At 41.1% G+C, this 14033-nt stretch overlaps 1 protein-coding gene across 2 annotated transcripts in view; it reads left to right on the forward strand.

Moving 5' to 3' along the window:
• BDP1 (B double prime 1, subunit of RNA polymerase III transcription initiation factor IIIB) overlaps nucleotides 1-14019 on the forward strand; it is a 71189-nt gene extending 57170 nt beyond the window's left edge. For both annotated transcript variants that reach the window (XM_025205645.1, XM_025205644.1), the window contains exons 35-41: nucleotides 2319-2379; nucleotides 3084-3285; nucleotides 3720-3921; nucleotides 6068-6110; nucleotides 8037-8337; nucleotides 10184-10427; nucleotides 13181-14019. In XM_025205645.1, coding sequence (XP_025061430.1) covers nucleotides 2319-2379; nucleotides 3084-3285; nucleotides 3720-3921; nucleotides 6068-6110; nucleotides 8037-8337; nucleotides 10184-10427; nucleotides 13181-13306 — 1179 coding nt within the window. In that variant the 3' untranslated portion in view covers nucleotides 13307-14019. The remainder of the gene's footprint in view (nucleotides 1-2318; nucleotides 2380-3083; nucleotides 3286-3719; nucleotides 3922-6067; nucleotides 6111-8036; nucleotides 8338-10183; nucleotides 10428-13180) is intronic.
• The last annotated feature ends 14 nt before the right edge of the window (nucleotides 14020-14033 follow it).

The following is a 14033-nucleotide window of genomic DNA, read 5'->3' on the forward strand; positions in this document are numbered from 1 at the left end:
GATGGGTCGGTATCGACCTGGAAGGATGTGGGCAGTGGGGTCCCACAGGGCTTGGTCCTTGGACCAATACTCTTTAATGTCTTCATCAGTGACTTGGACGAGGGAGTGAAGTGTACTCTGTCCAAGTTTGCGGATGATACAAAACTGTAGGGAGAAGTGGACTCACCGGAGGGCAGGGAACAAGTACAGGCAGACCTGGACAGGTTGGACAAATGGGCAGAAAACAATAGAATGCGATTTAACAAGGAGAAATGCAAAGTGCTGCACCTAGGGAGGAAAAATGTCCAGCATACCTATTGCCTAGGAAATGACCTGCTCAGCAGCACGGAAGCGGAAAGGGATCTCGGAGTCCTAGTGGGCTCCAAGATGAACATGAGTTGTCAGTGTGACGAAGTCGTCAGCAAAGCTAACTGCATGCATCAGCAGATGCATGACAGACAGAACCAAGGAGGTGATACTTCCCCTCTTTCGGGCACTGGTCAGACCGCAGTTGGAATACTGCGTGCAGTTTTGGGTGCCACACTTTAAGAGGGATGTGGATAACATGGAGAGGGTCTAGAGAAGGCCAGTCATATGGTTAAGGGCTTGCCAGGTGAAGCCCTACGAGGAGAGATTAGGGCACCTGGACCTCTTCAGCCTCCGCAAGAGAAGGTTGACAGGCGACCTTGTGGCTGCCTATAAATTCATTATGGGGGCGCAGAAGGGAATTGGTGACCATCTATGAATGGTCTTTCCTGGCTTCAAACCCTATGATTTGTAGACTATTTGGCTGATTATTGTATTTCAGGCCCAAGGTATCTCTAATGTGCACATACACAAAGTTAGTTATGCGGACTCCCTTCATCTCCCCGTCATCCGTCCGTGTCCCATTCCCCCCCCTTGAAGTTTACTTTCTCAAGCTTTGTGCATGTCTGGTGTGGGGTTTTTTTAAATGAACAGGAAGCAGGGGTAAAATCAAACAAGAGGAATTACATAGTGTATATTTAATTTGTGGAACTCATTGCCAGAGGACGTTGCAGGTGCAGCCGGTATAGACAGATTCATTAAAAAGTGGTTAGACCAGGGATGGGCAAAATGCGGCCTGGGAGCTGGATGTGGCCTGCTAGGCCATTCTCTCTGGTCCACAGGCCCCCCCCAGAATTTAGAAAATTAGTATTAATCTGCCCTGGGCTGCCTGTCATGTGGCCCTCAATGGCTTGCCAAAACTCAGTAAGCAGCCCTCTGCCCAAAATAATTGCTCGCCCCGGGTTAGACACTCATGGAGGACACATCCACTGAGAGCTGCTAAATAGAAGAGTCAGGGATGTATAGTCTAACATACCATAATCTATGATGGTTGACCAGATGAATTACAGCAGATATACACTGCACTTATTCTCCTGCCCCCAGTAGGCAGCCAGGTCCCATACCGTATGCAGAGCATGGACAGCCTGACTTCCTGCCTCACTCTCATGCCATGCACTATGGACAGGCAGCCCAGCTTTTTCCTGTTGTATGTGCTATGTAGCCTGGATCCTTGTTCCCCCTCCTGGCAGGAAGTAGAAACAGGAGAAGGGGAGTAGGAGTTTGTAGACCCTGGCCTCTGCAGCAGCAGGAGTGATGCAGGAAGTGACAGCTAGCAGGAACTTGCAGGCCATGTGTTACTCACAGGCTGGATGTGGCCCAGAGGCTGCAAGTTGGACAGCCCTGTACTAGTAATTGACCAACAAAGAACTTAGGAAGGATAACTAGGTTCTTTTGCCCAGTTGGTTGAGAGCTCAGCTGACAATACCAAGTGAAACAAAGTACAAGATTGAATTGGCCTTCCTAATACTGGGGGGAGGAAATATAAGAAATAGCTGTAAAATATTGGTTTTTAACAGTGCTGTCTGCCATGACACAGGAGGGGAAAGATGAGTGACTAAGCTGAATGTTTTTCTTCAGACTCCGTAACGATTCCATAATTGGCAACGCAACTAATGATTTTTCTTTGCACTGCTGAGGAATCCATCATGAGAGTCAGCTGTGGCAAGATTTTGCTGTGGGAAATATAAACTTTTTAATATTTTATTATTATAAAATGACGATAATGCTCTGCATATGAATTATATGTAAAGCAATGCCTTATTTACTGTTCTCCAATTGTTGCTAGTCCTTGTATTAGTATCCTTTCACGTAAGTACCTGGAGGTAAACGTTAAAAAAGTCACGCCATAACCAAATTCAGCGCTTGCTTAGTGTTCAACAAGACCCTGCATCTTCATGAGACACTAGACTTTTTCTGGTTTCCAGTATTATTTGCCAGGTTTACTAATATTTCTGCTTGATATGCTTTTGTAGACTGAGGCAAGTGCTCACAAACTTCATCATCAGTGCTTAACCAGCCCAAAGGAGACTTCAGGTACAGTGCATTAATGGTCTAAAATAGCAAAACAGTGTGGTAGCCCAGGAATCTTGTTAAGAATATTGGGTCACTGCTTCCCAGAAGCACTTTTTAGTGCATGTGTATGTATTTAGTCTGTGGGTTGCGTATATAAAATATACTTGTGCAAAGGTGGATCAAAAAAGTTGAGAGCTTTCTTTGACCATATTGATGTGTTTTGATTGTATATGCTAGTAAAGCAACTTATGCTGGTGATTAGAATGACAGGAAGTTGTTGATGGGAACTATTTTTAAATGTTAAGTTGTGGGTCATTGAAGAAAACTAAGCTTTAAAACCTTTTGTTGCTGTGACAGAAACAACCTTACATGTACTGTAGGGGAGTGTTTAAAGAAAATGGTGAATCTTCATACATTGCATGTTTTCAGGGCACTGTTGCCTTCATAACGTTAAGTGAAGACATTGGTTGGGACTCCTTGTAGAGATTATATACAGCTCCTTAATTAGCTCCAAAAGGGGCAGTTTGAGAGAGTTCTGGATCTTTCCTTTTATCTTAAAAGGGACCAAGCAGTGTTATCTTTACAAGACTCTTAGCATTTTATGCCCAAGGAACAAGAAACTGGACATTTACTATGGTTATGGTACAGAGCACAGCTAGAATGATTTCTGTAGCTGTTGAAGTGGTAAAATTTATTTCTTCTCCTCTCTTTTCTACAAATTCTAGCAGTAAGTGGTTGCAACAATGAATATCAACCAGACCTGGAAGAACAAACATTTATTTTAACTTTGGTGGAAATCCCAACTGACTCTAAAGAATACAGTGATGGGTCTGTTTCACTTGAACGTACCTCAGAACCATTGCTGCCAGCCCCAATAATACTCAGTCCAGTCAATACAGATGGAGCAAAAACGGTGGGAGAGCAGAGGTAAATTACCAATATGTTATATCAGTTACATTTGTATTTGTTTCTGAGCAGTTGGGCTAATTATTAGGGTGCTTTAGGATAAATATGTTGGAACTTGCTAAGAATATAGCTGTCTAGCACAATGCAGCAACATGTATGCTTATCCTAAAAGGAGAAATACAGGAGAAATGGACAAAATATACAGTTAAAGTAGAAAATGTATAATACAGAGAAGAAAACAGAGCCCATATTTGTAAGGGTAGGGAAAGTTCCTAATTCATGGTTTAAAACTTACAAGTCTTACCACTTAGATGAAAATCTCAAGGGTTCAAAAAGATTGAAGTTAAGAGTATAAGGAAATATTCATGTTTACTTTTAATTTTTATCATGTACACTACTAATTTTGATTTTAATAAGAGTAACTTCACAATAATGTTTTTGTGCTATAAATAAAGCATGGGATCCGTGACACCCATAGTTGGTGAAGTTGTTGCTCCGTCCTTAGACAACTGTACAGAAATTGAAGGACCACAAAGAACATTAACAGAGCCATTTCTTAATTTGGAGTCAACATCTTGGAAAAGGTGTGCTACTGATACTGAAGATAATGTTCCTCCTGCCAAGAGGAGTCTATCTACTTCAACAGAAGATAAGCTGGTAAGCATCTATAGCATTGGTTCCCAACCTTGGGGTGTGACTCAAATTAGGGTCATGAGGGGTCCTCAATAGGGTCACAGAGGGCCCGCACACTCGTGTATGGCCCGGAAATAGCAGGTGGGTGGATGGGGCGAGGCCACTGCACACAAAGGGGGCAATGGAAGCTTCCATTCCCCCAGGCTGCCACCACACTCTGCTCCCAGCAGCCCCCGCAGCACCGGGTCTGGAGGTCCTGTTGGTGGCCAGTTTAGGGTTGCAGCCAAAAAAGGTTGGGAAGCACTGATCTATAGTATAAGGTCAGAGAATAATTCAGGAAATATATTTTTGTGCATTGTATAATAGGTATGTGCTTGTAATATTTAATTGATTTCAAAATACCTAGCATAACTAAATTGCTTGCCTAATTGGAAAATTAAGACAATCAAGGTTTTTGGTTGGTTTGGTTTTTGCTTTTTGCAAGTCGGTAACAAGCTGCTTTTTTTTTTTTTTTTTTTTTAAGCCAGAGGAAAAATAAATACATAGACTATTTCTTTTATATTCACTTTGATATACAAAGTCAGTTTTACCGCTGGACTCTTTAACTGGCATGCTAGCAATGTCTTTTGCAGTATGTTAAGTGTTTCCATCCTGCTTTTGGAAGTGGGCTTTGAGGAGGCAGGGAAAATGTAGGCTAGAATAGTGTTTTGAGCATTTGGTTTCAGGAAGTGATGTCATGATCCTGAGAGAGGAAGCTTAACTGACCAGAAGACGAGGTTCACATCCTGTGCTTTCATGATATGGCTGAGTTTATGGAGCAGTGTTTTGAGTTGAGTCGTCATCATCTTGGTATTATAAGGGCAGCTTTGGTAATTTGGAGAATATTTTCCCCCACCTACACTTTTCTATGTTCTCTGCCTGTCATCCCTGCTTGTCTAATATGGCCATAGAGATTCCTCCACCTTAAGAAGCCTGCTGTCTAATCCTAGGAGGTCAGTTAAGTATAGGGGTGCACTGATAAACATTTTTTGGGTCAATACTGATGGCTGATTATTAATGAGCCATATCAGCTGGTACCGATCCAGTTGTTGATAAGCAGTCTGGCAGCTTGGAGAGCAGCGTCCAGCTGGTAAGTCTGTAAGGGGAGGAAAGTGGCATGGGGGTGCAGATCAAGGTCCCCAGTGAGGGAGGAGTAGGAGTAGGGGCTGGGGCTGGGGCAGGCACTGGCTAGCCAGGGTGGGATGTGGGATGGAGCTGTGAGCAGCTTGTCGAGGGGGTGCAGGGAGGGAGTGGGGGGCAGCTCCTGCTGCTGTGCACACCCCTGGGGTCGGCATAGGGGGTGTGCGCCCCCTGGATCTGCAAGGGTGGGCTGCCACTATGGGCTGGGACCAGGGGCCTGTGCCTGGCTCTTCCTGGTGGGGGTGGGGCTGAGCTGGCACTGTGCTTGGGTGGGCAGTGGTGGCACTGGGAGTGGGGGGTACAGGGTAGCCCCAGTCCCAGTGCCACTACCGCCTGCCTTGGCCCAGCTCCACCCCTGCCGGGAAGAGCCCAGTACAGCTGCTGGCTCCAGCCTGCCCTTGCCCCATGCACAGATCCAGGGGATGCACATCTCCTACGTCTGTTCTGGGGGTGTGAGCAGCAGCAGGAGCCATTTCCCCCGATCCCACCCTGCAGCCCCTGGACAAGCTACTCGTGGCTCCATCCCACACCCCATCCCAGCTGTGCAGCCCCTGCTCCAACTCCTGCTGCACTCCCTCCCTCACCCATGGGGAGGCCTCACTCTGCCCCCCCACAGCCCTTCCTTCCCCTCTGCCCCTTGACCCCAGCAGATTTACCAGTCAGGTGCTGCTCTCTAAACTGCTGGGCTGACTGTGTGATTGGTGTGACTGTGCACATACACACGGCATTTATTAGTGGCATATCGGCCACATCAGCCAAAGAAAGCAGAATGCCGATTAATGTCAATTTTCCTTTTATTGGTGCTGATACGATATAGACCAATGTATCAGTGCACCTCTAGTTAAGTATCATGTAAATGGTATCCAAAGTTTAGGACTTTTTCTTGTAAGACCTACTGCTGTCTTGAGAAGTGTGCAATATTAGTGTTTCTTTTTGGGTTTTTGCCTCAGATTAAAGGAAAAATTAACTTTTTACATTTTGTTTAATTCAGGAATCTTCAGTTAAATTGATACATGCTCCAACAAAAGTTGCTGGTAAGTTAATCTTGGTTTTAAGGAGAAACTCTTGAATGCTAAATAGCAAAATAGCAACTAGTATTGCTAATGGCATTGTGTTCAGAAAGCGGGGGAGGCTGCTTTTCTGCTGTAGTGTTAGTATTATGAGTGTGACTTAAAAACCTAACCTGGCAAAAATCTAACCTCCTTGTGATGAGGGTACACAGGGCCACAGCAAATAGCCATGCAGAGTTGGTTAGGTGTTCCATGTGTATGCTTTTACATCAAAAAGTGCTATTTCTCTGATCAGCTGCACAGGACTGTGAGCTCCAGTAGGTTGGAGAAGCTGTGTCCTTTGTCATGAAAAGCTGCAATAAATAACTGCACAAACGAACAAATGGCTCATTTTTGGTTTTGCAACCCGCTGCAAACATATGCAAGTTGCAAACCACACAGACATGAATGATCTGGGTTCTATTGCATTTAATATCTTCTTTTTACTTAAACTGCAACTTATTTTGGGTTAGGTATATGGCAAAATTTAGTATATTAATGCAGTTAATTTCAAAAGTACTGCTAGTTTAATACTATTTATTAAAATTATTTTCATTAATTTTAATAGTTGCCTCTAAGCGAAATGAGTTCACTGAAAAGAGCTCCAGAGTAGAAAACACTCTGAATTGGTTCACCTTGTTTGGGATTTTTATTGTGACCAAACCTTATTTTAGTGTTTTTCAACAGAATATACCTTGTTCACTTCAATCTCAGTGTCTCTAGACACTGGAAATGGAAGACTAAGATTACTTTTTATTAGAGAGTTCAGCTATCTGAACTCAGGTACTATACTATTAAATCATCCAATATCTCGATATCTGGCTTAAAAAAAACTAATCTCCTAAATTGGGGGAAGAAGAAAAAAGTTACTAATAGACCTAATTGTTTTCAGTGTGGTAAATATACCAGTATTTACACTTGTTTAGCAGAAAGCTGTTAACCCAAACTATTCACTGGATATTATGCTGTTTTTATTCAAAAATCATTTTGAGGATGCAAAAAAATTGCTAGGGATCTTCATAGCTACAGGGGAGCTTTCCTTACCTTTTCATTGCATAGAGAATCTGGATGGCGGATATAGAGTCTGATATAAAGCCCATTGACCAATGCGACTTAAACTTTGGATCGGGTATTTACACTCCAGAACTGTCTGAGATGAAATTCCTCCTCTTAACTTGTAATGTGTTCAGTTCTGGTCACCTCATAATGAGAAAGATGGACATTCACATGCAGGGAGAAGTACTGAAACAGAAAGGACTGAGGTATGAGGAAAGACTGAAGAAGGCAAATAAATACATTCAGTTAAAAATTTTAATGAAAGAAGGAATTATCCAAAAATGTGAAGGGCGTAAACATGATGAAGAAGTGTTTGGCATAGCACACTGGTTGTAGAAACAGAATTCAAGAATGTTTTTGAGAATTAAATCTGAATGTCCTTCATTTGTGTGGACCCTTGACAATTTCACTAATTAGTTCTTAGGCTGTGGAATAGTCCCATAACTGCAAAATGACTGGATTGAGCACCATAAAGTAGTGCAAGGAGCACTTGTACACTTTTGGTGGGACATCTGAATTTTTCAGTCTGCATGTGCAATCTGTAAACTTTTAAGTGGGGTCAAGCTTTGGACCTGAAAACTGTAACAGTAGTTGTGTGGGGTTTTGTTGTTGTTGTTGTTGTTTTTTAAAGAAAAGTAGATGGCTTACTCCTTCCCTTTCTCCTGCCTCCGAGGGGGTGGGGCGAGAAACGTAGTGTTGCTTATAGTGACTTCAAATACTATATTTTCTAATAACAGTAGTAGTATTTTGCACCATTATGGCAGAATATTATTTTTTTTATGGCAAAATTAAATTCGTCACTGAAAAGTGAGCTCAGGTTCCCCATTTATGCTTAATCACTTGTCACTTTTACAGGAAAACTTTTGGAAAACCTGAGATCTTCAAAGAAGAAAAATATACCTACCTCAACATCTTTGTCTACATCTGCAGATTCGCAACTAGAACAAGGAGGCCAACCTAAATCTTTGCAGAATGTAGAAACTTTACCACTTGAAGATAAATCAGCATGCAAATATTTAAATGAAGGGGGATCTGGAATACACCCTGAGATAAAAATAGGAGCCAGTGAGCAAGGACTATCTGTGGAGGTTCATGAACCTGAACAGTCAGGACATACTGGAACTATAGCAGCCCCATCAAAAACCACATGTGTCAGGTATGTCTTGAAATACTGGCTTTTAACCTTTTTCTGTACTGAGGCCTATTCTCTGTAAAGGGAATGCCTGAGGTTATCCTTGCACTTGGCATTAGGAGAAGGACAGTCATAGAATCATAGAAAGTTAGGGTTGGAAGGGACCACAAGAGGTCATTTAGTCCAACCCCTGCTTAAAGCAGGACCATCTTCAACTATATCATCCCAACCAAGGCTTTATCTAGCCAGGTCTTAAAAACCTTCACGGATGGAGATTCCACAACCTCTCTGGGTAACCTGTCCCATTGTTTTACTACCCTCCTCGTGAGACAGTTTCTCCTGATACCTAACCTAAACTTCCCTTGATGCAACTTGAGACCGCTGCTCCTTGTTCTGTCATTTGCCAGTACTGAGAACAGTCTAGCTCCCTCTGATTCTTGTTTGTGACACCCAAGTGCCGAGAGCCCATTCTCTAAAACAGCATCCTCTTCAACAACCGAACAACAGAGACCAAAAAACCCTATTAAGAATCTGACTGGTTTTGTTTTGTTTCTGAATTTGAAAAATTATAGCCATGGCATGGATATTGCATGGTCACAGCTAGTTCACATTTCCCACACTTCCCTGGTAAACGTATAAGTGAACAGACAGTTGTCTCTTGCTCAGTCTTTTTTGTTTGTTTGTTTGTCTATTTATGCAGCCAACAAAATTGTATTTTGTGATGTAGACACCTATCTGTTAGTCTGGGTTTGGGACAACCATAAATTTATTAGCTTTGTCAAATAACCATTTCTTTGAATCAATCAATAACTATTCTGTTTTTTCCCCAAACATTAGACTGCTGTTACTTAATACCCAGAGAATACTGAACATTTCCAGAGCAATGTTAAGACATCTCACTACACCAAAGAGATTATAATATAGGTGACATACAGAGAATGCAGCATAATTGTTAAATTCCTTTAGATGGTCCAATTTTTAAATTTTTAATTTACTTTCCACCTTTTATATTGGACTTCTGTTCTTTTATCAAGCACTAATATACTGCTCACACTTTAAAATCAGATTTCTGTTTGACCTTTGCTTTTTGTTTCCTTATGGCCTCCCCCTTGCCTACTGACACATGGTGATTTTACTGCTTCTTTTCCCAGCTTAGCGGTGGGGTGAATTGTAGTTGTCACTTCCATGTATTCCAGGAGCACCCTTGACATGTAGGTGCTGCCTAGACATAACAGTCCGTGACTGAAAGGTTACCAACCAAAAGTGACACTTGATACTTTTTTGTACCTCTCTCAACATAATTTTTTCCCTGTTCCTGTGCCTCAGTCACAGAGACCTGCTAATTAGGAATGATGACATTGATTGACGTGTCCTGCAGCAGATCTTTCAGTCTTGCTTCTGGAACCTATTCAGGGTTCTCCCTGGGAGGTGGGATTTTTCCCCATGCAGTGCATTGGCAAAGGACAAATGGGAAGAAGAAATCCCCACTGCTCTTCTAAGGAGAGAGTCATTTCTTCCGACAAGGAATCTTTCTCGTGGAATATTTAGGAGGCTGTATAGGTCACTCTTACACCATGAACAGAGGGCTCCTATTCCCAAGCTATATGGGAAGGAGGCTATTGAGGGCTTTTGTAGTTCCATAGAGAACTGTGCTATTAAATTTGACAGGAATATATTTTGTTCCAATATGAAAGGTGGGGTTTTTTTTAACTTGCTCCTAACAATTTATTTTAGAACGCCTTGATCATTTACATAGTTTGGAGATGTTTGTTTTTTGTTACAAGTCATACTTGTTTATTGAACTAAAAACAGTATTTCCACTTCATTGTTCCTTAAGCAAGCTGGCAGTAATAAACTTTATTTTAAATAGGCCTGGGCGAAAACCTCTAGGATTTTTATCCTTAATTTGCAAAAAGAGTAGCCCTGACGTTGGAGAAGACAGTAAAGGGAACAAAGAGAAATTCCAAAAACCTCAAATACCTGCCTCAAAGCGAAGTCTGAAAAGGTCTGCTCCATCCACAGAGGACAAGAGGCAGACTCTAGAGCCCTGTTCCCTTCCCTCTACAAGCACATCATTTGCTGAAGGAGAGAATACAGCAGCTGCTGTAGTAAAGGTACATATGGCTACTTTTAACCATCTCTGCATCTTGTGTGAAAGATGAAGAGCAGTTGGGAGCAAGGTGTGAGAGAACGAGCAAGAGAAGTGATAACATTAGTACTATTTTCATAGCTATGAAGAGCTCAGTTTACTTTTGCTGTAGGATTTGTGTTGGCTATGATTGGAGGTGGGATAGGGAGAACTAAGATGCACTTCTCTTTAAATGCTAGAGAAATTTACTAGCAATCTCCAAGTATTACAAGGAGCAGTCCTATGCTTGCAGTGGACATAAAGCATCTTGAATCTTGGAATTGCTGTCTAATTTTACACAATATTGTCTTTTTCCAAAAATGTATTTCAAATGGTATGGGGGAGGGGTCATTTCTTTCAACAGATCAGCTGCAGATTAGGTCCAGGTATGTCCCTAAATTCCCCATTTGCCACCTTACCTCTTAGTCAGAAGCTTTAATGTTGTTTGTTAGAAGAATGCAACTGAAGTTAATTGAGTAGCTGTTTAATTACATTCCCTCTCTCCTACCTGAATGGAGGAGATGCATGTATTAATACTGAATCTACCCTGGTGGTTTGAAACCCCTATTGCTCTGATCTCTCTAGTCAGTTCCAATTTCTGACTTAAACAATATCAAATACCATTCTCCTTTATTACAAAATAATTGTCCGTACACGAGCTGATTTAGTTATTGTAGTTCAAGTTTTTGAGTCGATGGACTTAGGTTTCTCAACACTATTTAAAAAGCATTTGAAAATGTTGTACTGTAAACCTTGTAGACAGGACAGGTGTCTGCCTGAAAAATAATTAAGTCTGGCTGCCTGTGAGAGAACAGATGCCATCATGAATGAGCAAATGAATAAAATCCGAGCGAGGTTTCTTAATGGTTCAAGGTGGTGTCTGTTAACATATTTCTATTTTTCTAATATTAATTCAGTTCAGTGCATCTTCAAGGGTTTTAGACTTCAGATCCTAGGTTTGATATCTGGGCTGTGGTTTGGCAGTTGTCTGCAAAGATGTGGACCTGATAGACCCTCTGTCTTGCTGCACAGAAGCAGAGAACTACATCCATGCATCACACCCTCAGAATCTCAGCATGTCCCATTGGTATGCTAGATATGTTTATTAATCAAAGCATTACCTTTGCAAAGAACCATGCTCAGTTGGTGATGAGATTAAATGAGTCAACTTGCTTGTATTTAACTCTTAGTTGCTATCCATCAGATTTTTACCTGTACCATAACCAGCATGTTACCCCTCTAGTCTGGAAAATGAGACTTTGAGGAGGCAGGGAATGTATGCAGAATGGAAGCATTAAACTTTCCACACAAACTACACTATCTTCAAAATTGTAAAGTATGTTAGTTAAATTAGTTAACATTAGAAAAGTGGTTTTGAACTCTATAATCCTCAAAACACTAATCTGTCTAGTAGGTTTTATGGGCTTGTTACCATAATATCACAATGTTATGGTCCTGTCTAAGCCAATAGAAAGTATTTTTGAGCTACTCTTCCTCTGTAAACTGAGTTTCTCATAAGGAAACTAACTTTCCTGTTTTCTTGATCTCACCACAGTGTTGAAGTGAGCATTAAGAATGAGTGACCTAAAAATCTAAGTACTTCAAAGCTAAAATAGTGCAGTGGATATAAGGTCCATGGAGAGGTGACTTTGGGGGGGTGGGGGGGGGGGGAGGACAGATTTCACTTTAGTCAAACGATCTGCTAACACTTCCTCTTTATCCAAATGACTTTTCTGACAGAATTGGTTCCTCTCAAACTGTATATGAAAAGGATCCTATGATTTTTTTTTTTGCAAATTTTAAAGCCCTCAGTAGCTAGAAAACATTTTTTTCATTTGACATTAGGTTCTAGTTTTCCCAAGAGAACTGTCTAGTTGCATCTTGCTGCTGCAACAGCCTGACAGTCCTGTGGTTTGAAGGTCATGTCTTTCCCCTTTTTGTAAGATATGTCTGCTCTAGGAGCCCATTTCTCATTTGTGGGTCTTCTCATTTGTGGGTAAGGCAGATAAATTTGTACAGGCAACACCAGGTATCTAGCATTATTTATCTAACACTACTACTTCATTTCTGAAACAGTTCTAAGCCAAGCTTTATTAATATTAAACAGCAAAATCATAGAAAATTAGGGTTGGAAGGGACCTCAGGAAGTCATCTAGTCCAACCCCCAGCTCAAAGCAGGACCATCCCCAACTAGATGATTCCAGCCAGGGCTTTGTCCAACTGGGCCTTAAAAACCTCCAAGCATGAAGATCCCACCACCCCTCTAGGTAATCTGTTCCAGTGCTTCACCACCCTTCTAGTGAGAGAGTTTTTCCTGATATCCAACCTAAACCTCCCTTGCTGCAAGGAAATAGGTTAAGACATCTGCTCATTCCAGCCATGTGATACTCTGAGTTACCAAGAAGCCTTTTAGATATCTGTCTAGGAGTATGGACCCAAGAGTGGTATTCCATTTAAGTTTTATTTTAGAGAACAATAACTCCCAAGTAATAGTTTGCTTAGACACAGAAAAATGTTATTCACTCACCCAAGTAAATGAGTTGAGAAAGAAGCAAAGCACTGGTATGTTACAGTATCTTAGGTGTATTCCAGTTTTTTTCAATGAAAGAAATTTTGCAAGAGGAAACAATTTTAATTGTATCAGAAGGGGAGGAAGTGGGAAGCTTGTTTTTAACATTTTAATACTTCGGTTTTACACCAGCTGAGGCATATCTGCATAAAAGCATGTTTCTTTTATAGACTTCCTGTGATAAAACGTCTGAGAAGCCAGCTTATCCTAAAGAGCAGGAGAAAGAAGAGGCACCAACCAGCATCTCAGAATATTTTTTCAGCGATATTTTTATGGAAGTGGATGATCCAGAGTAGCATAGGAATTTCCATAAAATTTTGGGTTATGAAGCATGGTACAACAGAAGTTTCGATAATTCGCTGAATTCAGCTTTATTCTATCTATAGGTCTAATTTTTCTTGCTAGCCAGGTTCTCTCTGGTTAGTAGAAAGAGCCAGTGTGACTTGGGATTTTTCAAATTCGTAAGAAAACTAAACCACTAGATTAGTGTGATTGGACTGAAACAGACTGGTTGGTATTTTGAGTCTTAAAGATATGCAGGTACTGGGTGCATGGTTACCTTTCAGAAAAGTGCAATGTATAAATGCCTACCCACATGACAATATCCTTTAAATCATAATGCTGAAGCTTATGGGGCTACTTAGATGAATTCTTAACTTCTTTTGTGAAGTAACTCTTTAGGAGGAGAAATAAACCTTCTTATTTCTCGGTAGATAAAGAAGCAAATTGTGAAAGTGTAGTACAGCAAGTACATTGAAATATTTAGTATTGTCAGCTATTTTTACTGGCATCTCCAAATTTATGTATTTTTTGTAATTGATGAGCTTGCATGAATACAAGCTTAAAAAGGCCCTTATTGAAAAGCCAAATGTTTAATCCCTTTAAATGTATGTAGATAAATACAAAAGGTCCTTTTTATTTAATTTATTCAAAGAAGAAGACCCTCCTACTTCTGAATGCTAATTTCCTTGTAAATTTAATGTGTATAGGATGGATTCTGCTTTCATATTTTGGCTATATTTA

Source organism: Alligator sinensis, unplaced genomic scaffold, assembly GCF_000455745.1.
Source record: "Alligator sinensis unplaced genomic scaffold, ASM45574v1 scaffold274_1, whole genome shotgun sequence".
In the NCBI taxonomy this organism is placed as follows: domain Eukaryota; kingdom Metazoa; phylum Chordata; order Crocodylia; family Alligatoridae; genus Alligator; species Alligator sinensis.